Source organism: Lates calcarifer, linkage group LG1 (assembly GCF_001640805.2).
Source record: "Lates calcarifer isolate ASB-BC8 linkage group LG1, TLL_Latcal_v3, whole genome shotgun sequence".
Lineage (NCBI taxonomy): Eukaryota > Metazoa > Chordata > Actinopteri > Centropomidae > Lates > Lates calcarifer.
This window is the reverse complement of record NC_066833.1, coordinates 14,607,075-14,630,995: the sequence shown is the minus strand read 5'-3', so window position 1 is coordinate 14,630,995 and position 23,921 is coordinate 14,607,075. Positions and strand designations below refer to the sequence as shown.

Here is a 23,921-nt window from a genome sequence, read left to right as displayed (position 1 = left end):
TGTGTGTGTGTGTGTGTGTGTGTGTGTGTGTTCTTGGATAGATGCAAGATTGAGCGAGTGAGCAAGTGAGTCAGTCAGTCTGTCAGTCTCTGCATTTGTAAGGAGGAACTCTAACGTGGGCAGTTGTTGTAGAGACAGTATAGACCTGTGTCATAAACAGTAACTGTGTAACACATCCCGAGGGAGAAGTGGATCACAGCCTATTTTGAAATTTGAAATAGCCATGGCATATTTACTATAATTTAGCTTAATGGTAGTTTTATGGTTGTAGATCACACACACATTTAACAGCCTCAACTTATTGTCAGTTTCAAACCTTAAAATGTATCAATTTGATCATTTCCAAGCACATGACACAGATGTTTAGCAGTGTCCTGATGCTGCACATCAGAATTTATCATAGACAGTGTTTGATTTACTGCTCCACCAGTAGCTACAGTTACAACAGAGTTATGCATACCCTTGGTTACATAAGCAGCAGTGTGGTTTGACTGATAGAGCCGCTGCCAGGAAGGTCATATGCTCCATTTTATTATAAGGGTTCTCCACTGCACTTACTCGCAGCATGAGTGAGTGTACAAATCTGCGCTCATTAGCCAGGCACTATCTGGTTAAATGTATCATTTGAACATTTTGGAATACTGTATGTGAATTAGCAGTCTCATATTCATTATGTTGAAGTGCAAACTTTGTTCATATGGGGACAGAATTAATGTCATATCATTACGTTATAAAGATGTTATGGCTAGCATGTTGCAACTGTTTATTTGCTTATTTGCTATTTGTCTATTCTATTCTATTTTTGTCTCTTAATATCCTTACTTTGTTAAATGTTTGACTTGACACAGCAGTTGGTTGCTTACTTTATCTGACTGCTGTTTGGTGCTAAGCAGCTGGCATATAGTAGGGTAATAGGACCTTTCAGGGTAAAATGGCTGCCTGCTGCTGGAAACAGGGTTGAGTAACTCAGGCTCAAACTTAGTCAAAGAAAATATGTGGACCATGGTAGATAATTCTATGACTACACTTTATCTTATTACATTTGATGCTATGTTAATAAAATAGAGGAAGGATAAGACTTAATATTAGGCAAATGGTTTGGGTTAAGCAGGCAGTGAGGCTAAGGTAGGCCTCCAGCAAATGGAATGTATGTAAGTACAAATCAAAGTCCTTAGCAGTTTTGCACCACATATTAGTGTGTGTGTGTGTGTGTGTGTGTGTGCGCGCGCGCGCGCGCGTGCGTGTGTGTGCATGTGTGCGTGTGTGTGTGTGTGTGTGTGTGTGTGTGTGAGTGTGAGAGAGAGAGCATGAATGAATGTTGTTCGTCTGTAAGAGACAGACATGACAGACACCCAGGGCTGCAGCTGAAAGCAAGCCCAGTCTCGTGAGGCATCTCTACCCTGCCCTGTGTCATAAGACCTACTATATGTGAATGTGTTGGTGGTAATGATGATGATAATGATGAAGGTGATGATGATCTGTAAGAGAGCCATCACAGTTGCCTGACTTCCGACACAAGTTAGACATCTGAAGGCCCTGCACACCCACACGGGTGTTTTTGGCTTCCCTGGCTGATTACTCCTTTAGTCTGGTTAAAGCTGGATAGAAGTGGAACCACTTGTGTGGGTGGACCACAGATATCTTAACGACAGTCATATGTCACATGACCATCGAAGAAAACCATATAAAAGCTTAAAGCAGAATCTGCTGTGATTCCCAGTCGTAAAATTTGTAATCTCCAGACCTATGACATTACTGCATGAGTCTCCATGTGCGTATATGTTGGAGTCGGAGGGGTCGCTGTGTGTGGTCGTGCATGTATTTGCGTTTCAAAGAGTGGCGTGTGTGTCTGTCAGCTGCTAGTGGTGTCAGCTCTATTTTTAGCTTTCCTGTTTGAACTCTGTTGTCCAGTATCTTTCCCAGAGGATCATGGGACAGAGGACAGAGCCTGACACCCTCAACAAAAATAAGTATAATGATGCTGTTTTTACTGGCATGCTCCAGGATAAATATAACTGCTGACAATCACACTCTACTATTAAATATCAAATTAAAAGAAGATTTGACCGACATTTCTGTACCACACAATCCAATCTATGTCAGATCTCTTCATAGTGGCTGAGGGAAGCTGTTGTTAAACACACTGCCATGTTAGTTCCACAGTTGAGAGTTGTTCACATTTCAAAACGTGCCCAGTTTACAAATGTCTAATGTTTTCCTTTAAACTTGTTTGAGGTATACTTCATTGTCCCTTAAGGATAAATCTACAAAAATATGACATTTTATAATATTTAAATCAAGTGGTTGAGCTGATACACAGTAGCTACTTGTTTTACCTCGCATAAATCTTTGGAAATTAACCTTACTAAGTTAATGTTCCTGTATAATTGATTTGATGTCCTTCATCATAAGATAGTCAGACAGATATCATCAGGCCTCCTTCCAGGACCATGACTTTGCTTGTTCTAATGCCAAATGCCCATTTAGTCACAGAAAGATCTCTAAATAGACTTGGATGGAAATGGTTTTCAAAAGACAGTCCCAACATATTCTAGTGTTGACAAATAGGAGTTCTGTAGTTTGTTATTTTCTATGTGCTCATGTGTGGACTTAAAAACTGGGACACTGCCTCTCCACTAATAATGACTTCACCTTTAAAGGATTCAGACATGAGCTTTAGAGTCACATCCTCAATGATTTCCCATCCCACTGCACTCATATACCAGGTATGATGAGGGGGCTTTTTCACGGTTACAGATGATGTGAATGACATGATATGAGCATGGCGTGAATTTACTGAAATTATCTGTTGATATGACTGGAGCAATCATCCTGGAGTTTCCCAGTTGAAGTCCACATCATCGGCGCAGGACAGAAAATGAGCTACCTACGAGTTGCCTAACAACCTCAGACACACAAGCAATACCCGACCCCTAGCCTAAATAAAATATACTTAAATTAGCAGCCAGATCCCAGCACGTCTGGGAAAATAGTTATCACATAGACACAGACACATGCTCGCACCAAGGCTGAGAATATCAACAGCGCATAGCAGCCAAACCCTACTCATCCGTTCATCATTCTATTTTAAGGATAGGATGTAATATCGCAATTTAAAAATATCAGCAGTAATTTCCTCATGTTTGCATTAGAAAAAGCCAAATTAGGTTATGCACTAGTGATCTCTGTGTGTTTGTCTGGATTCCTCAAAATATGATAGACCCATTTAAATCAAAATTTCATTTTTGTCTTGCATCAATTTAAATTTAGAAATACATTTATTGTGTGAAATATGTTTAAGATTTTCTATAATCTTTACTTGAGTCATTCAGCACGATGCAAGGGTGGGGTACTCAGGGTAGTGTAGCAGTGTGGATGACATGATGGAAAAATGGTATGATGGGAAGTTGTTTGACAATCCTTTTTTAACCACTGGATATGTGAAACTAAGATAGATGATCTGTATGTTTTAATTAAAAAGACAACATTATAGAGACACCTTTATATACATTTACTGTATGTTAAAGTAAATAAACAGCAAGTAATACAGTGACAGTGAGTTTATGTACATTAGCTCTGGCAGGTGCAGAATGTGATATTAACTATAGTATAATGGTGACTGAGAGAGAGTAAAACATGGTGAAAACCCTTTGATGTTTTAGTATGACTTAAATAGTGTCTATAGGTGAGGGGTGTTCAGCTGGTTTCATCCTTCATAAACACTGAATGCATGTTGCCCAGCAACCAACTAAACACGCATACACACATGCCAGTGAGTTGAGTTGCTACACAAGAGTGACACAAGGACTGTGCGTGCGTGTGTGTGCGTGCATAGACTGTGCTGTGTGGTCAAATTTTAGTTTGCAACCACCCATCATTCCGACTTAAAAGAGCTGTTTGAGGGTTAGGACTTGGTCTCAGGGTTAGGGTCAGAATACGGTTTAGGTGTGGATTGTTTAGTTGTGATGGTTATTTAGAAGAGAACTACAGAAAGGCTGTGTGTGTGTACACAGTATTTGTGTTTGCATGCAAGCGTGTAACACAGAGCCCAGAACAACTTTATAGACATCTTTTATGAGGATCTACTTTGGGTCTATTTTCAGAGAGATATGATATCAAAAGCCAACAGCAGCACAATGTGCCTGAAATAGAGAGCCAGCAGACATCAAATCAAACCATGTGATTCATGAGTCACGCCAGACAGAAAGGCCACTTCCTGTCTTATTACAGTCCAGTTGCCTCAGACTTCTGTCAGTAAAATGAGCAGTGTTTCATGAGAGGATAATGCACAACTCTCAGGAGCAGAGGCCTTGCTAATCCCACAACATTATCAGACATTACCTGGATGCTGCCTATGGTATGGCAAGGACAGGATCACTGTGTGAATAGCAGCACCAAAGCCAAGAATTCTGGTCCTTCACTGGGCAGTCTGTACATTTGTTGATTATATTATATTATATTATATTATCAAATGCTTTCAGCAGGGGGTGGTCTGGAGAGCGAAATCATCATAAATTCTGATGAATTAAGAGAAAGTAACCTAGTGTATATGCAGTAGTACTTGGAGGTCAGTGAAAGGCAAGAAATGGTTTTGGTTGGTTTTAACAGACACAAGAGGGAGCAATAGGACAACTAAACAATATGAACTGCTATGGCACCACCTCCATTGGGGAAGCCTTTTTGGGTGTGTAGAGTGGTGGGGATCAGTTAAGCTAACTGATGAAGTGTTTGCAGCTTTCAGTCTGTACCTATGTCCGTGCCAAATATTTACAAAATATACAAATCTTTACAATAACAATAGCAATGATTTGAGGACAAGTCATTCTGTTATTTATTATTATTATTATTATTATTATTATTATTATTATTATTATTATTATTAAAGGTTCTAGTTTAGTTTCCACGTGGTTGGATCTCAGTGCAGTGTAGTCTTACCTGGACTGAGTGACTTCTGTAAATGTGTAGGGCCCAACAGGTATGGTCCTTTGAGACACTTGTTTCCATTATTCCCTCCTTCCTTCCTGCCTGCGTTCCTTCCTTCCTCCCCCTCTTCCTTCTGTTGATTCCAAGGGGAAAAAAACAGCTCAAGCTCATCTTACACTTTTTCGTTTTATCACCGACTAGGCATCCAGGTTTCGCTTCAGCTACGTCTGAGATTTCTTGACCACTGTCAAACGTGAAATTCTATTAAATTTAAGCTCCACACCTGTGTGTTTACTTTGGAAAAAGCATACGTAACAATTCGATAAAGTTGTAAGCCTTGAACGGATATACCTGTGTACACCTGCAAACTGTTACATGAGATAGAAACGTCTCACGTTTCGTGCGCATGCATGGACGTTTGTGAATGGGTGGGATATTCAAAACTAACACTTTCGATCATCTCCCTCTCGCGCTGATTTCGTGATGACGTAGCCGCAGGTTGATTTCAAGTAGGCAGCATCAGAGCCTCCCCTCCTCCCGGTTATTTCCGCAGCTGTGCTGTCGTGAGTCGGTACTACGTCGCATGTCTCCCCCCGCCTCCTTCCTCCTCCTCCTCATCCCCACGCCCCACCTTTTTCACTGTGAGGAATTAGTTCTTTCAACCATATATTTGTATTTTTCCGTCACAGCAGCTTTTTGGCTTCAGTGTGAGCTCTCGACACTGGCTGCAGCTCGTTTGAACATTATGGGGATTTAAAGGCGAGGCGGGGGGGAGAGAGAGAAGGGACCAAAGCAAAAGGACTCGGCATCTTTCTCTCTGCATCTCCTCCTGCTGCTGCTGTGAGGCTGGAGAGGATCATGCAACACCTTAAACCATGGCGAGCTCTGTTCCTTTTGACCGTGCTGTGCCAACCAGGGATCTCAGACAAATACGGTAAGACGACGATGATGTTTCTGATGATTATCCTTACCAGAAATCTCTGTCACACTCCTGTAATATTACCACAGGTACATGGCGTGTCTAAGTAGCTTATGACTTTATGGTGATCGCATCCTCATGTCGGCTACTCCTGTAAAATTCCAGCTCAGATTAAATTCAGGGATAACTCTATTTATGTGCCATTTTAGGGAACTATGTGTCGTCCTTCCAATAAAGAACTGTACTGTGAGAAATATTTGGCAATGACAGATACAGTATGTGGTTGAGTGTAGAGGATGATAGTTTAATGAGATTAAACAGAGGTGGAGGAGAGATGGAGGATGCAAAGAGTGACTGGGAAGAGAAAACGGAGTCTTGTCCCCCCCCCCAAATGCATCTCCAAAACTCCTTAGTGACACAATGTTATTATCAGGAGTCCTCTTCAAAACAGCTGCCATTTCTGGATGTTGGGGATAAAATGAATAATGCCCAGAGGAGGGCAGGGTCATGAGTACAATTTAAAAATAACATGAGACAACTAATGTTTCACTAAATTATATAAATTAAGTCTAGACCATAGACTGTTTTTAAACAGCAGTATAAATAGAAATGTACTGTAGGTTGCATATCTTCCATAATGACTAAGAATAAAACATGTTTAGTTAAACAGGTTATTGCATTGTTAATAATATGTTTACTGATGCTTTAACAGTGTCAACCTCATATGTCACTCTCAGCAGTAGAAATGGCAGTGACATTAGCAACAGTGGCTATGATGTTAAAATTATTGACAATAGCAGCTTTAGCACACACTGATGGTTATTTCACTCTGGTTATTGCAATAGATGGAGTGACTTGAATGTTTCTTAGTACACTGACGCAAATCAACTGTAATTATTTGCAAATGATACAATGATGCAACAGGTGAATTGTTACACCCCTGTATTTTTTTAAATATTTAAAAACCTGTCTGTCTGATGTGTACAGGTGGAGATTTGTGAAGGAGGGAATAAATTCAATGCATAATTCAGACTGAGATTGAGAAAGGCCAAATGTAGGTTTTCTCTGATGTAAACAAGTGGGCGTGTGTTTTTGTTCTAACAAAAGGGCTGCCACCCCCATTATTTCCCCTCCATCTGTGTATTTATTCAGTCTTTTAATTTGAATGCCATATTTTGTGTGTTTTCTTACCTCAGTTTTATGTGTAATCACACAAATGTGATTCATGAAGCAGCTTAGAAGCAACTGGATACAGGTGAAGCAGCTTACTGCAATTTTAGGGGATAATAAGACTGTATAACTGTAATATGTGAGTATTTATTCAAGACTACTCCATAAAATTAACATAAACTACTGGTGTCTCTTTACAATTTGCCATTAAAAATCATCCCGAGGGGGAAAAAATGTCTCTGAGAAAATTGAAGAAATCACAGTAGCATAAAAAATCACAATGAACAATGCAAAGCAGGATGATACACAATCCTGCAAGCGCCTGTGATTTCAGCACCATGGAGAGAAACTGGTGACCACTGTTGCTTCTCTTTGCCCACTCATCCGCTAATTTCGTTCCACACATGCGTTCGTCCATCTGTTTATTTGATTAGCTGTCCGTCCATATGTCTGACTGTCCATCCGAACACGAGCAGCATGATGCTCATGTCTGAGTTGACGTCTCTGTAACCGGTCGTTTCCCTAAGGGGCAGATGTCCTGTTGCTATGACAAATTTAAAATTTGCTTGCCAAAGCGTGTACTCATTGGAGCCTTTGCGCTAGAATACGCAATTTTCTATTTTATCTAATGATAATTTCTCTTACAAAACATGTTATTGTTGTTACTGTTGGTACCGGGACAACTGTTGGCCTTGGAAGGATGTAAACTACAACATGCCTTCCTCTGATACACCAGGACTTGGAGTTTTACCATTAGAGCTTTCAACATCTGAACTCTACTGCTGTCTTTTTGTTAGTCTGAAAACAAGTGGAGGTGTCTCTCTCAAACATTCTTATAGGTCAACACACATGATTGTGAAGTAAACATCCTCCTCAGATCCAGAAATGAAATCAAGTTTTCAACCCTAGAAAATAAACTAAAATAAATTGATCAAAGTGGCTTTGTGACATGGTTCTGTTTTTTAGCTCTATGGTGATGGTTGGTCTGACACAATCAGATGTCCTCTCTTGGAAATTTCTGATGACCAGGGCTGACATTTACACACAATGTCTTATGATGTCTATGTCAGTCTCTCAGTAAGCCCCTGTGTGCTACAGTTACTCAGATACCTCTAGGCTGTGTCCCAGTACAATAATATCTGTGCATGTTTTTGCTGAAGCTTGGCTTTACAGATTGGAACAGGTAATTATGTTGATATTCTCAATGCCGCCCAGATGCTAAATGCTTTTATGAAGTTATTCACCTTGCATGAGTGTGAGAAAGAAAAATAATAATAGTAAGTAATTTTGTCCAGATAACTTCATATGAATTTAAATCTGGAATTCCACAAAACATCTCCCAGTTGTGCTCTATAAAAAGTGTGAGGTTTTAGACTGCAAAGTTTGAGAGGGGCATGAGAGAAATGCAAGACATTGCACTGTGTGTGTGGACACTGTGCGTATGTGTTTCTTCTCTCCTCAAAGAAAGAAGAGGTGAGTCACAGAATATGCTGTTAGGTACTGCGTCACTTGGTTTAAAGGTGGTGAAAGTGCGTCTCAGTCTTTGTTCTCTTTCCAAGTTTGTGTTCAGGTAAACATTTAATCCATCAGTTCCATCATTTCAGCAAATCAGCCAGTCACCTGCCATCTCTTTTACTTCAGTTTGGGATATGTCTTCAACATACATACACTCACACACAGATTTTATACCTTTTATTTGATAGACTATGGACATTAGGAGTAAAAAGAGATAGGATGAGATGTGACTTGAGAGAGAAAGACAGTCAGTCAGACAGAGCTATCCATGCATATTCTGATGTGCTACATTCCTATCTATCGCCAGCCACCTGCTCCTTCCCACAATGCCGTACCATCCAAGGACTCACTCACTGACCTACAATAAGAAATAGTGGAGCAAAAATACAAAAAAAACTCTTCTAAATATATGAATGTAAAATTGTATTTTTACTTTCACATAACATAGATAGCTAGTTCAGCTTTTAAAGCATTTCCACAGAATCCGAAAAGGCATAAAACTGTCCACACGAACATAAAATCATTTTGCATTTCAAGGTTTTCAGAAGTCTTAGGTTTTGGATTTATTAATGATATCACTTGTGCTGAGGGACTTTTAAAATGTCCCTGTGGCATTATTTTAAAGTCTTTAGAAATGATTAGTGCATTAGGATTTTAATAGGAAAGACAGGGTGAAGGTTGTGGGTGCTTGGTTGTCGGTGAGTTGGGTGTTTTGGCTACCACTGTGCAGCACATTTGAAGCTAATTAGAATGAGTAAGCCAGGGTTAAGCTCACTTTGTTCTGTTCTCATTTCAGCCCTCTAAATGTGAATTAAAGCAGGTGTTGCCATGGAAATTGCTGTGAATGATTTTACCCAGAGTACCTGCACCTAGCAATCTCTTTGTCATTCTCCCTCAGGTTGCCTGTTTGACAGAAAGCTGTGCACAAGGGATCAGTACTGCTCAGATGGTGAGTACAACAAGTACCAGACACATACACACACACTCACATGTATGCACAAAGGCAAACATACATTATCAAATATAATCTCTTTTTTGAACTTGAGCATTAAACTTTTAAGACAGACTACTTTCTTAAGTCTTTCTGTACCTGTGCAGCTTGTTAAATTATTAACCCCACAGCTGGACACACACACACACACACACACCACACACACACACACACACACATAGTGTCACTGGAAGCATGCTGGGACAAAGGCTGTGTATAAAAATACACAAGTCAAGGATTTTTTTTTTCCCTCTCTCAGCGCCATGTGTCTATCTCTCTCTGTCACCTGTCCCACTCTCTTTCCTCATCTTTATCTAAGCTCCTCCCCCGCTCCACTGTCTCCATGGCAACACTGACATCACGGTGAGGTCGACACCCCCACAGTTGTTGTGCTAATACAGTGATGAGTCACTGACACACACTTACGCACTTCTCTGTGGAAATTGCACTTACGCACACACTCAGCCATTGGACAGAATACAAAATGGATTGGCGTATCTCCAGCTCGGCAGCACACACAGGGCTAGATTTATGCATCAGCGTGTCTGAGGACAGAACATGAGAGAAAAATATTTAATGAACGACTACTCAAAGATTTTTAGTCTGATTGGTTGAAATGAGCCCTTTGTCTCTCATTCTGCCAGTCTGGTTCTGGGTCTCCAAAACATCGAATGTAAAAGAGGCTTTACATTTCTTTGTTAGACAGCAGCACACATTTTTTTTAGCTTATGGGTGAAAAATATAAAACTCCACACAGTGCATAACAACCACAGTCTTGATAGACACATACAGTGACTGACACCTTAGGAAGAATACACAGCAACTGTGTTGAGTTAAGATGAAGAGGTCAAGGAGGTGTTTGTCTGCATGAGACAACTATAGGAGCAGAAAACAGTGACACATTCAGACTCTTCTGGGTCTTAATTAACCAAGGCAGCACCCTCCCCTTCAAATGATTTGTACCTCCTGCTTGTGTTCGGTAAGTCCCCTTGAGCCAATTGTTGTACTGTATCACAAGAGTCTGTAAATTAATTATTTTATTTCTATGACTGTCCCTCTCATAAATAATGTGGACATGCTACATTGAAAATAAATGCCTGTTTTAATAAATGTGCTGTTTCATTTTGTATATCCTCTCAAATGCAAATTCAGCAGTGCATAATATGTTGCTTTTTTTCAGAATGAGTAGTGTGAGGAATCCTAATTAAGTTTTTTGTGATTATATTGCTGGTATTAATCCTGCAGTTTCATTACTCCAGCTTTTTTGGAAGAGAGCTTGTTTGCTGCTGTAGGATGAACATCAAAAACATCTCTCTGTGCTTTTGAACAACGTAAAGACTGATCCAGCACAGGAGGCAGCTAGCCATCCATTAAAATAAGAAGGAAATCACTCTCTAGCTTAGTTAAATAATGAAAGCACTCTATGCTCGGTGAATATGAACCTTTAAACAGAACTCAGGAAAATAATTTGAATTGGTTATTTGTAAGTAGTTTCTCATTTCCGATTTCTTGGATTGTGTCATGTGTGCACTGTTGTGCTGTATGCAGAGCACAGCACAGGAGATGATTATTTGTCTCTGTGGCAGAATATGTAGCAGGCCCTTGTAGGATTGGCTGTGTACCAGGCATTCACTGTCTGCAGTCTTCATACATTTAGTAGAAGTAGTGGAGCGTGCAGTGCTAGATGTCCAGGATGAACATAAATGACTGACTGCTTTTATTTTTTTTATTTATTTATTTTTTCTTAGAGTGGAGGTGGCTTTCACTTACATTTATCAGATTCCTATGTACAAAATTAAATACTATTGTCCCTGCACAAATATGACAGATATACAGAAATAACACAAGCTCCAGAAATAGTCTCAATTCAATCAAGCCATGTTGTTTTCTGTCTTCTCTCCATTCATCTTCTATTTCTCTTCCTCATGCCCCTTGTCTCTCTGCCATCAGTCAGCTCACCACCAAAAATAACAGAGGCTATTGTACTCATCAGTGCAGTACACTGCCAGGATACAATATCCTGTGCCATAATCACATCATCAACATTGGCTATTTGTAATATGATTGGGGTGTAACATTCTCTGGGATGGAAAACATGAGTGGAAAAAACATAACTTTCCATGAGTTCATTTTGGGAAAGCTGCACAACTTTGTATCTGTATCTCTCTGCATTTCTAGTTAGTATTCTGCACATCTGTCAGACTTAGGTAATATCACAAGAGGATATCATAGTGTCATAACACTAACACAAGGCAATTACCTTATTGCATACCCACCCTCTCTAAGAGTTACTTATTCAAAATGTAAAGTAAAAACATGTCTCTCTACTCTAAGCCATACTGTTTCATTTGAAGTGGCTATAAAAACACATTAATCCTCTTTAATCTGTTCAGTGCAACAATTCACCATCTCACTGTAGCTGGTTGGGTTGTGTGAGATTTATCTGGCATAATGAAAGACCGTGGTGACTCATCAGTGCGCCAAATAATACATTCTCTGCTCTGCTCTGCTTTAGTTCTGTTCCTTTCACTTAGCACTCTGGCAATCTGTCTTTCTTTTAGAAGAATGTTCTTCTTACTTCACTGAGAGTTCAGAGTTTAAATCCGAGCCTTAAATATGAAATTTGGCTGGTCACAGTGTCATAAATTTGGAAATTTCAGATTCTCACCATGTCTCTTGAATAATCCACACTTTGTGGTAGATGGTTTCTCTCCCCCTGAATGTTGTCTGAGTGGATCATGGGTTTTCCAGTATTGACAGCTTAATCTCCTGGTTACAGCCAGTTTTTGATGCGGTTTATATCTATTTATTAGACTTAGAGAGGATAAACATTTCTATGCCTCAATGCAAAGCAACAGGCCTACAGAACAACCAATACTATGTCCAACTTAGAATGATGCATCAGCTTGTATCTGGCTGCAGAGTGGATGCATGTAATTGTGTAGACTAAGGTTGACATAAAATACAGAAATGGTTTCTTCATGTATTGTAGATGTTCAAAATTGATATTGATAAGCTTCTAATTATGACAGAAAATTGTTATTATATTACTGTTATATCTGCTGTGAGGTAGCCTGCAGGTTAGCAACTGTTTCAAAAGCACATACACTGATGGTGGTATAACCTTGTCACAACGACTGTGATAAGCAGTATAAAGTGTGCAGACTGTACTTAAAAAGTATGACTCACTGCTGTGGGCTACAGGTTCTGTTCTTCAAGGGCAGCCATTGTGAGCCATTTGTGGGAGAGTTTCAGAGGTCATTTAAGATACAGTTTAATATTTTTCTGTTTGTTGGTCCACATTGTTAAATACTGTCTGTACACTATCTTTCACAGCCCTTTTCCACAGCAGACATTTTTGACTTGTCACACTAGGAAAAGCACAAGTGTAACAATAACATTAACAACAACTGTGTTCATTTCAAGTGTCCTAGTAAGACAGGGCAGGCAGCCAACAGGCACAATATCCAGGGCACTGCAGCTAAGTGAAATTAAACCACCATTTTTATTATTTATACCTGTGCCTTCTGTGACATGTTAAATCATCTTTCATGAAGAAATTGTTCTGAAGTCACTTTGAAAGGGACTATCCTGACAAAATAAGGGTTAAAAACATTTATAAATGTTGGATGTGTTTATTCCAGATGGGCTGTTTGGTCAGTGTCTTAGCCCTAAGCAGGACCAGGTCCAGTACCAGGTGTCAGTTCCTGTTCTGAAGAGGATGCAGGAAGTCCTCAAACAGCTCATGCTACAAGGTAAGATAGAACACGAAAAGACTAAATAGTATTCATTTACTGACATTAAACTGTTAAAGTGAATGCCACTTGTTTCTAAGTAGCAGTGATTAAAAACATAAAGTCAAAGGTTTAGACAGTGGAGTTGTGTTTAATGACTCGTGAATGTCATTTTTTTTAATTTTATCTTGCTAGAATGTGACATTTGCTAATTGATATAAAAACAGAAACTACAGCTGGTGATGCTTTTTGAATACAGGCAGTTATACATTAATAATACAAGTACTTGAATACAATTCCTATTAGAAACAGTAAAAACTGTAGAGACTCTATCTGTGTGTGTGTGTGTGTGTGTGTGTGTGTGTGTGTGTGTTTGCAGGGCTTTCATGGCAGGATGACATCACCCAGTATATTTTATCAAAGGAGCTAAAGAGAGTTCCCCACACCACCCATCCCTCTAAGCCAAATTCCTCTTCCTCCTCTTCTCATTCACCCCAGTAAGTACTCTCCAGTTACCTCCTTTTTATTTCACACTGAGCCTGCTTCTTTATCCTTCCTTCCTTTTGACCCTTCCTAATCTTGTCTCCCTTTCTTTCCTGGCTGCCAGGTCTAAACAGCACATCCCCCATCACCATAGCTCTAAGTCAGGGTCCACACCTCCTGGTGGCAACTATCTGGACTACATGATTGTTGAGCCTCCTCAGTCCCAGTTGCGAATGCAGACAGCATCCATGGAACCATATACATACCACCAGGTGTGAAAACTCACACATTATGATTGTGCAAAAGCAGGTGTTTGTCATTTACACAACTGTTGCACAGTTGCGGTTACAGCAGACAAAAATTCACACAATAAATCCTAATTCATACAACAATCAAAGCTCACAGTTGTATATCACAGACAAGTAACAGTGTGATATCTCTCTTAATCACAGCATAGATACCAAGATGAAGTAGAGAGGTCTCTCATAGGGGCAGGAGGCAGCTATGCCCGCCCCTCTTCAAGGTCCCAGGCCAGTCAGAGAGAGCGGGAGCGTGACAGGCAGCTGGTACAGGAAGCCTTGTCTCTGTACTTGGCATCCGCACAGCCCTCATATCGCCACCGAGGGGCTGCTCCCATTGCCCCCGGAGGTAAACTTTTTTTCAAGTTTCCTAAATAAAATACTCAGGAAAAGATGCTACTCAGGAATGATGACACATTACATGATACGTTATAACTAAATGATTCTCTTTTCCATCATAACCCATTTTGCTATGAGCAGGTCTGCCTTACTATGAAGACTTTGAACTGGAGATACCAGTGGATTATGTGGAAGACTACAGCTTAGAGGAGAGGGTTGGTACTGCAGGCAGACAGCAAGCAATGCAGCACAAGAAGACTCCTCAGGATTTCAGCACTCTGCCTGGAAACAATGGTGAGGAACTTATACAGAATTTGTATAATGTCTTCAAGAGAGGATGCTAAGCGACACAAGTATAACACCAGGTTTCCACTATTGGTGCACCGGCAAAGAATGTGCATATCCAATAAATGTATTTTTTAAATTGGGCTATACAAAAATAGAGCTAACTGTGTTATCCTGTGTCAGATGGCCTGCTCCAGAGGATGTCAGGAGTCTTACAGAAGTACGGGGTTGACCCCAAAGATCTCAGTCAGGAACAGCTCTATAAGCTAGCCCTCATACTGCAGCTGCTAAAGGCCCAAGAAAAAACAGGTACAGTCCCCCAAGCTAGTAACAAAGAAACGCGAGAATGGGAAAAAAATATATACTAAAAGTGTTATATTGTCTAAGTTTGTCTCTCTCAACACAGATCCAGTTGAAAAAGACCTCATCACCCTCAAGGAGGTATGTCCACATCCATTGATTGCAGAGATAATAAACTGTAATCATTCACTTTTTTACCACCAAGTTTTCTATCAATCCCCCCCCTCAGATGCAGCTGTTAAAAACAGACAGTGTGTCAAATAAGCCGCAGAAGTCTGCTCCTGTTCTCGGTCGCCCTGATGCCCATGCTGCCTGCCCCTCCTGCTCCTCCTGCTCCATCCTCTGTCTCAGCCCCAGCTACACCTCCGGCCAAGAGCACCACCCTTCCCACCTCTGCCTCCCAACCTCCTCAGGCTGCCCCTGCAGAAGCTGGACAAGGCTTGAAGGAGCAGGGACCGCCAAACGTTAAGGGTTCAGGAGCCAAGGAGGAGTATTTTTACATTGTCACCAACCAGAGGTCAGCACTCGAGTAAATTAAGCTATCAGTTTTTCTGTTTGTTTTAGTTCTTTAACTTGTGTTTAAGAGGGCTCTAATGACCTGAAATCTCTGAATCCTGTGTGAATTGCCAGTAAAGAGCAGAAAATAAAACATAGAACATTTTTTCCCCTCAGTCCTCTGAGTCTATATGATGGAGTGAAGCTGTTGGACCTATTGGCTGATAAGATACACCTGACAACTAGCAGCTTCATTAATATCAGGTAACATTACCATTACATGTGTGTCAGTGTGTGAGAGGGTTGTGAATTTTCACAGTTTTGAAGCATCAAATGTGTGTGTGTGTGTGGTGTGTTGTTTCCAGCGTGGTGGGTCCTGCACTGACGTTCCGTGTCCGCCAGAATGAGCACAACATGACGGCTGCAGAGGTGGCTGCTAAAGCTGGTGAGGCTCAGAAAACACAGACACACACAGACATACACACTCACACCTACCTACCCACACATACCGTGCACACAAGCATGAAGAAAATAAATAAAAAGTACAGTGCGTGGGAACATAATTCTGTCACTCTCACAGTTTTTTCCTCAAATACCATTTTGCCAAAGCTTTTTTTTTTCACATCCAATGATGAAATGTTTGTTGTGTTTATTTTAACCCAACAGTATCTGAAAAGAACTTCCTGGAATCTGAGACAGGCCTGAAGATTGTGCAGACTGGCGTGGGAGAGGTATACTCTACACACACATACACACACACACACACACACACACACACAGACACAACCTCTGGAAAATTTCCCTTTAAACCCCCCATCCCCATCCAGTAGCATATGGAGCAGTTGTCAAGGCAACTGAGATATAATCACTACCATTTTAACTTGAATTGTTCATTCGTGGGCTCAGATTACCAGACTTGGTAGAGTCAAGTGACACCCCTGACAGTCTTGTTTTCACATTGTAGTCATCACATATTGGTTGGTAACTTTAAGAAATTTTTTTGTAAGAGAAATGACATTACAAGCACAAGCCCTCAGGTGAACAGAGCACCGTACTATGCAGTGCTGCACAGACAAAGGCAGCACATCTATCTCACCACCCATAAAGCTGGTTTTCAATCTACCATGATACTATGTGCTGTAATATTGTGTGTGGGTGTAACCCCTGTGAGTTTGTGCCACCTGGAGGGTAAGTGGCTGGAACAAATCAGCAAAGCGACAACCTTATAACAACCAGCTTTTCACTTGTTGCCATGGCACTCCATCCCCTACAACCTCCCCCCTCCGCACCACCTCTACTGTGGCTTTCAGATCCCAGGTGCTATGGCAACAGTCACAGGTGTCATTAACCTCATTATTCCCTCTTATTCAAACAAACAGCTCTCTGGCTCATGCCTGCATCTCCCATTTTGTGTTTGATGGATTAATAATGAAATGAAGAGATTGAATATTAGGATAACACGCACACACACTGCATTTTGGGCAGCAGAAATAATATCGTAATAGTCCTACCAATACATTAATGGCGTTTGTGTGAGGTGCTGATGTGATGAGATGGCAGAATGTTTTAAATCATTAAATAGTGAAGTCTTCTCGTTACTGTTATAATTCATATAGAAATGTATTTTTAGATTAATCCAGTGAATTTAAAAAAAACAATTATGGTGATATATATATCACCATATATATGGTGATATATTAAGAGTTTTTTGTGCAGTGAACAGGAGTGTGGCGTGTCACTCTGTGTGTGTGAATGTGCATCTAGCTCTAAATTAAAGCAGCAAGACTGTAATGTGTAATTGTATTGGGTACATTTTGTATCGGGCAGCATAGAAAAAATCTTTTGAAAGATAGAAAAAAGATGAAGCAGAGGTGGAATGACACTCTGGAGCAGACTGAAACTCAAAGCATCAATGTGTGGCATGTCCTGTGCAGTGGTTCACTGATCTCCACCAACCTCTGCTGTCTTTTTAATGTGTTCTTATAGTGTAATACCTAGACCTTCCAGACTTCTGTCTTTTAAACTCAACTTCAGCTGCTCATTGAGCACACCTTGCTGTCATGTGCATTTTAGAGAGAAACAAATTTGTTGTTCAAATGAAATGAATGACCTTTGAATACCAGTGCTTGGGGCAGAATCCCTGGGGCGGCTTAGCTCATAATAATCTGTTGTCTTTGTGTTCCTTCCTCCACCTCCTCATATTGTGCTCACTACTCTTTATTATTGGCTTTGTCCCAGAGGACAGATGCACGGGGTCTCCCTCAGGTAACCAGAGTTTCCCAGGGCTCCAGTGGGACTGTTATCACCCTTGTTTCCATGGCAGTCGTAGGAGGTGTGCTGGTATTGGCCATGGCTATAGCTTGTCTCAGGCACTATGCTCAGCAAGTGGCCAATGGCAAGCTTGGTCTGGGGCCAGAAGGAGGAGCAGAAACACACTTTGATTACCAGGTAAGACAGCATAAAGACATTCAGGACTGAGGAAAAGACATTTTATATACTTTATATTTTAAACTATTTAAGAATACAGTGTCCCCTCACACATGTAAAGAACATCTTTTATAATGTATGTTAAACTTCCTGCTCCTTGCCCTACCTGGTTGTAAAAGACTACACATAAAAACCAGGTGATGGACAGTAAAAAGCACAATATATTTGTGAATATCTGGCAGATTATGTTTTATTCTTATAATTTCACTTACAGATGACAAGCACAATTGTGATTACACAATTGTGACAAACATTTCAATAGTATTTTTAATTTTGATTATCAATCCATCAATCACTAAAAGTAAAATGTCAAGTTAATAATTTATGGTGCAAAAATAATATTTTCCTTTATATTTATCATTGCTTTTGATATTTACTGTAATACACTAAATGATTTTTCAATCAATCAATGGTGACCAGTGAATCAATGGGTTTTTATTCCCACCATCCCTACTGTCCATTCAGGAGCTATGTCGGCAGCACATGGCGTCCAAATCCTCCCTGTGCCGCCAGGACTGTGTGGGCGGGGTGAGTAGCAGCATAGCGGGGCCTGCCATAGGCACGGGTGCTGGTGGTCGACGGGGTACGGACACGTCTCGCGTCAGCAGCGTTTCCTCCCAGTTCAGCGACGGTCCTCAGCACAGCCCATCCTCCACCCACAGCTCAACCCCGTCCTGGAGCGAAGAGCCAGCCCAGTCTAATATGGACATCTCTACTGGTCACATGATACTGGTGAGTATGACATGCTTCCTGGTGTAGCAGAGTATTCTCTTTCTGTAAAAATCATCCTTGCTCTTGATGAGCAGTTTTTGACCTCCTGTGTGCTGTCTCTCTCGCAGGCATACATGGAGGATCACCTGCGTAATAAGGACCGCCTTCAGAAGGAATGGGAAGCTTTGTGCTCCTACCAGGCTGAACCCAGTTCAGTAGCTGTGGCTCAAAGTCCAAGCAACATGGACAGAAACAGACACGCTGAATCCCTTCCCTGTGAGTGCATGTGTCACTCTTTCTGATCATTTCTGTCATCTGTAAAAGTGTATCTCATCTTTCAGTTATCAGTCCCCCTGTTTAATATTCTCAGCTTGTTTGCAAACATTTACAGCATCGTGCTGTTTTCACACATTTTCATAGACTTGAACTGCACAGTAAGCAGGGAAACAGTAGAAAACATTATGATTTCAAAGATAAACCATATTTCTGTTTTTTCATTTTGCAGTATCATTCATTCAATCATTAACTGACTAATCCTTACTTGACACCTGTTGTCTTTTCCAGATGATCACTCTCGGGTGAAGCTGAAGGCTGAAGTAAATCCCCAATAAGCAAGATTACATCAACGCTAGCATCATTGTAAGAAATTCCTCAAACTGTTTATTGTATTTTATATATGAATTAGTAGTTTGATAAATGGAGAATTATCCCCTAATCCAACATGAAAGTTTAAATTAAAAAACAAAAAAACGATAAAAAAAACTATTATTTTCTCTCTTACCAACAGTTTGATCATGACCCCCGCCAACCAGCGTATATTGCCACACAGGGACCTCTGCCCCACACTGTTGCTGATTTCTGGCAGGTCAGTGCAATCTTCCCCCTAATGTCCTTTTCCTGCCTTGTTTTGTCACTTCCTCCAGATGTTACAGATTTACTTTAATGTGACGACTGAGTGTATGTGTGTGTGTGTGTGTGTGTGTGTGTGTGTTCATGTCTGCTTATATATCTGTGTGTGTGTGTGTGTTTCTTCTGTCCAACCCACAGATGGTGTGGGAGAATGGCTGCACAGTGATTGTGATGATGACGGCCCTGGTAGAAGATGGAGAGAAGCAGTGCGAGCGATACTGGCCTGATGAGGGCTCATCACTCTACCACATCTATGAGGTTAATTTCATGTTGAGACTCACAACCTCTAAGTTCACATAATATGTAAAACTAAAATTAAATTATATATATAAATAAATAAGAATAAATAATATGATAAAATAATAATAAATTGAATAGATCACAACAAAATTAATTAAAATTATAGCACAGACCAAACATTCAGTGTTATGCTTCCCTGCATTGGCCCTGTAACAGTTTTGTTCAAAAGATATATGTACAAAACAGAAATAGGGCCATATGTGAACAGATAAATAAATAGGTTTCAGATTAAACCCACAATTTTGAGAACAAAATCAAATCTCTGAGGTTAAATACATCATTTTAAGATTAGTTATAATTCTGATTTAAATTTGGAGGAAAAAACCCAGAAAAGACAGAATGTAGAATTCAGAATTTCCACCTATAATCTCGAGATTAAACAGAAACATCCAGCATGTACTAACACCCATGTTTACAGTCCTTGCATGTATGTATCTTTTGATTTGGCCTTGATTTTCTTCTGCAAGGAGCACTATCATGTGGTTGCCCAGTTTTCACTGCAGCACCACTTGGGTCTTTTACCTCATTTGCTGCCCGTGTGCCCTGGTTTACCTCTGCAAAACATCAACGCTATTGTGCACTTGCATTAGCAAGCATCAGGGCAGCATGAGAACTGGTGGTGAGAGCAGCACCATTGCAGCTTGTCTCACATGGGAACACCACACCATCAGCTGCTAAAGATGAGGCAACGTAAATCCTTTATATGGTATGTCTCCCCCTGGTGCCAAACTGAGGGTACTTACTGATTTGTCCCTTCTCATGTAATCTTTTTTAATTTTTCATATTGACAAAGAAACACTGTATTGCAGAAAATGGAAAAAAATGGGAATTCAGTGGGTGGGCTCCTTTCAAGTAGCTCTCTGCTTTCTCTCTTAATCAGGTGAACCTGGTGTCAGAGCACATCTGGTGTAAGGACTTCCTGGTGCGCAGCTTCTACCTGAAGAACATCCAGACACAGGAGACCAGAACCTTGACACAGTTCCACCTGCTGAGCTGGCCGGCTGACGGCATCCCCACTTCTACGAGACCGTTGCTTGACTTCCGCAGGTAAGAGACAGCGCAGATGCACAGACACGTGTACACACGCTATCCTCACATGTGCTCTTGAATTCAAACGGTGTCACAAGATTCAGTAACTGTCGATGAGTAAACACAAAACAGAGTGAACAGGTAGTCACGATGCAGTGGGTGAAATGTCACGGTGACTCAGTGGTTGCATCAGGGGGTCTGAATCCTCCTGATCATCTTCATCACTTCCTGATCATCTCCATCACTTCGTGATCATCTCCACCACTTCCATGTCTTGTCTTTGTTGCACATTCTCCCTGTCTTTTTACACTGTGTATAACTAAATAAGGCATCCACGCTATTAATGTCATGCCTTATCCATCATCTCAGCGCTCTCTCTCTCCCTCTCTCCCAGTGTGCAGGTTGATAGGTTTGTATTTTAACATCTCCCAGTGTCATTTTTGTGGTTTGCAGCTAGTACTCTGGCTCCAGTTGCATAGTCACAAAAATGAGCATTGGCAGGTGTGACTGGCTACTGCAAGAGGGACAGTGAATCTGTGGCTTCCTCTTCACTTATTCTTTCCTGTTTTCCCATTTTGCTGTCCGTCACAACCTCATGCACTTTCTGTATTTTTCTGTCCTTCTGTCTGTCTTTCCCTCGTTCCTAATCTCATTGTTTTCACCTAACATTTATGTGTGTCTTTCCATTTCTCGTTCTTACTACTTGGTCACATACTGCTGTCATCTCTTTGCTGTTAATTTAACCACATTACCTGAAGTGGCATCAGAGACATTTTGTCCTTTGCTGTATGCATTTAGTACTGCTTTCTTTCTCTACTTTCTCTTGTTCCCTTGCTTTTCAGGAAGGTGAATAAATGCTACAGAGGTCGTTCCTGCCCAATCATCGTTCACTGCAGGTAAAACAAAACAAAAAAAAAGGAAAAGAAGAAATTCTGATAGGACACAGAAACGTGTATTCCCAGAAACGTATAATATATATGCATTTGGAGAGTGGTTTGAGATAAACACTCTGGATGATCATGTGCGCTTTGACAGCTTCCTTATGTGTCTCTGTCACTCCTACAGTGATGGTACTGGCAGAGCTGGCACGTACATCCTCATTGACATGGTGCTGAACCGCATGGCCAAAGGTGAGCTGCTCATTCAAACACGCATTATTTAGATATAGATAGATATAGTTCAGTACTCAAAGGCATTGACGTGGAGCCCGTAGATGATCCAAAATGAGCAAAATGTGTCCTGGAACATTTAGAATTGGAATTATGTCAAAGTTGTGTTACCTATTGTGGACAGCAGTGGGAGCTGTAGTCCTAATGTAGTTAAATGATTCTGCTTAAGCGATATTTGAATTATTATTCCACACTACGTAAGCATAAATGTATGTGTTGTTTATTGGTAGCTTTGGGGAGGCATGTTAGCTGGTAAAAAAGTGTCATGATATATGAAATTTAGTTTCTTTTTAAAAAATGATTATATTACTCTTTGTTGTTTCTTTGTTTACAGATCTGAGAGTTCTGAGTTGTTATTTTTTAAAGATCACAGAACTGAAGAAAGTCATTTAAAACCTCTCTTAGAAAATGTATTCACTAACAGTTGGAAACGTAGATGTTTGATTCACCTTTTTTATAGGTTAAGTGGATTTGGAGCGTAGGGTCTTATCTTCTGTTGCACCAAAACAGCGGTAAGAAACCGCAAAAACTGTGGCAGTGATGCTGTTCCTGTTCCTGTTGTTGTCATTAGGAGTGAAAGAGATTGACATCGCAGCCACACTGGAGCACATCAGAGACCAGAGACCTGGCTTGGTCCGCACTAAGGTACCAACAATATGTTGTGTGTGTTTAGTTTTGAGTGTCTCCCTCTGTCCTATCTTTAACCATCCATCTCTGTTTTTTTCTCACCTGTTCTCGCTCGCCTCCCTAATAGGATCAGTTTGAGTTTGCGCTCACGGCAGTAGCAGAGGAGGTGAATGCCATCTTGAAAGCCCTGCCACAGTGAGCTGCAGCAGCCGAGGACACACTGAGGATGCACAGACAAAGGAAAGATAAAAATACACTCGCTCTCCAAAGGACACACTCGTGCGATCCAGTCGTGTATGTCTGGCCATCACTGTAAATAAGAATTTGCTCTACCACACTTGTTTTCAGCATGCAGTATTTTACCATCTACTCATTCTCTGGGTTTTTAAAACTAAATTTTGTCGAAAAGTGTATTAATTGATGAGGATGTAAATATGAACAGAGGATAATTTTTTCATCATATGGCACAAATTTGAGACTTTGCTCAGTTTCTACCTAATTAGTCAACAATGAAGCCATCAGATATGAAGTGCAAAGCAAAAGAATGCACATACTGCACTGGTGAGAATCCAGTCTGAATGACTGTATTGACATATTGAACATTGTTTACCTATTTTGCTGCCATTTGATTCCATCTTCCCCTCATCAGCCCTGGACATGATGACATGATTACTTCAAATGATTAATCAACAGATGATTTACCACCAAAGTTGAAGGTTTGTTTTGGCTGTTCTGTTGAACGTTACAACTCTCTTCGACTAATGTTAAAATAATGTTAAGTCCCTTCACAAACTTACCAAACGCCCGACCACAAGGCAACCATCCTACTGATCCATGGTAAGGTTTCTCTCCATTTAACTCTGAGTGTAGTGTTGCGTGTCCACCAGAATACTGTATGCCACTGTCAAGTGTGTGTCGACTTCCAGCAAGTTTTTATTTGAGAGGTTCGTCTTTGCCTTGACAACATGATTGTTTGCACAAACTAAGTAACTTTGTTTGGGTTCTTTTTTTGTCTTACTCAGTGTACGCCCTTGTGATTAATGTAAATGACTCACCCTGATGATTGTGTTTATTTCATGTAGCAGATAGAAAATATCTATAAAAAATGTATTTTTGATTTGACCTTAATAAATTTGTGATGTGATGCAGCAGAAAACAGACAAAAAAGGAGTGAGTGCTCTTCTTTTTCTGGGTGTGCTTTACAGTATGTTTAATAAAAACAAAAGTTAAATGGTA

At 40.5% G+C, this 23,921-nt stretch overlaps 1 protein-coding gene across 1 annotated transcript; it reads left to right on the top strand.

Moving 5' to 3' along the window:
• Positions 1 to 5,545: 5,545 nt before the first annotated feature.
• ptprna (protein tyrosine phosphatase receptor type Na) lies at positions 5,546 to 23,841 on the top strand. The gene is given in 26 exon segments (XM_018671919.2): positions 5,546 to 5,857; positions 9,426 to 9,476; positions 13,163 to 13,273; positions 13,632 to 13,749; positions 13,860 to 14,007; positions 14,188 to 14,383; positions 14,515 to 14,667; positions 14,842 to 14,967; positions 15,065 to 15,099; positions 15,188 to 15,243; positions 15,275 to 15,475; positions 15,631 to 15,717; positions 15,819 to 15,898; positions 16,120 to 16,184; positions 17,692 to 17,901; positions 18,406 to 18,672; positions 18,780 to 18,927; positions 19,216 to 19,253; positions 19,255 to 19,290; positions 19,439 to 19,516; positions 19,699 to 19,818; positions 20,741 to 20,907; positions 21,732 to 21,785; positions 21,955 to 22,019; positions 22,630 to 22,703; positions 22,813 to 23,841. Coding segments are annotated over 26 exon segments (2,832 nt in total). The 5' UTR covers positions 5,546 to 5,781; the 3' UTR covers positions 22,885 to 23,841.
• The last annotated feature ends 80 nt before the right edge of the window (positions 23,842 to 23,921 follow it).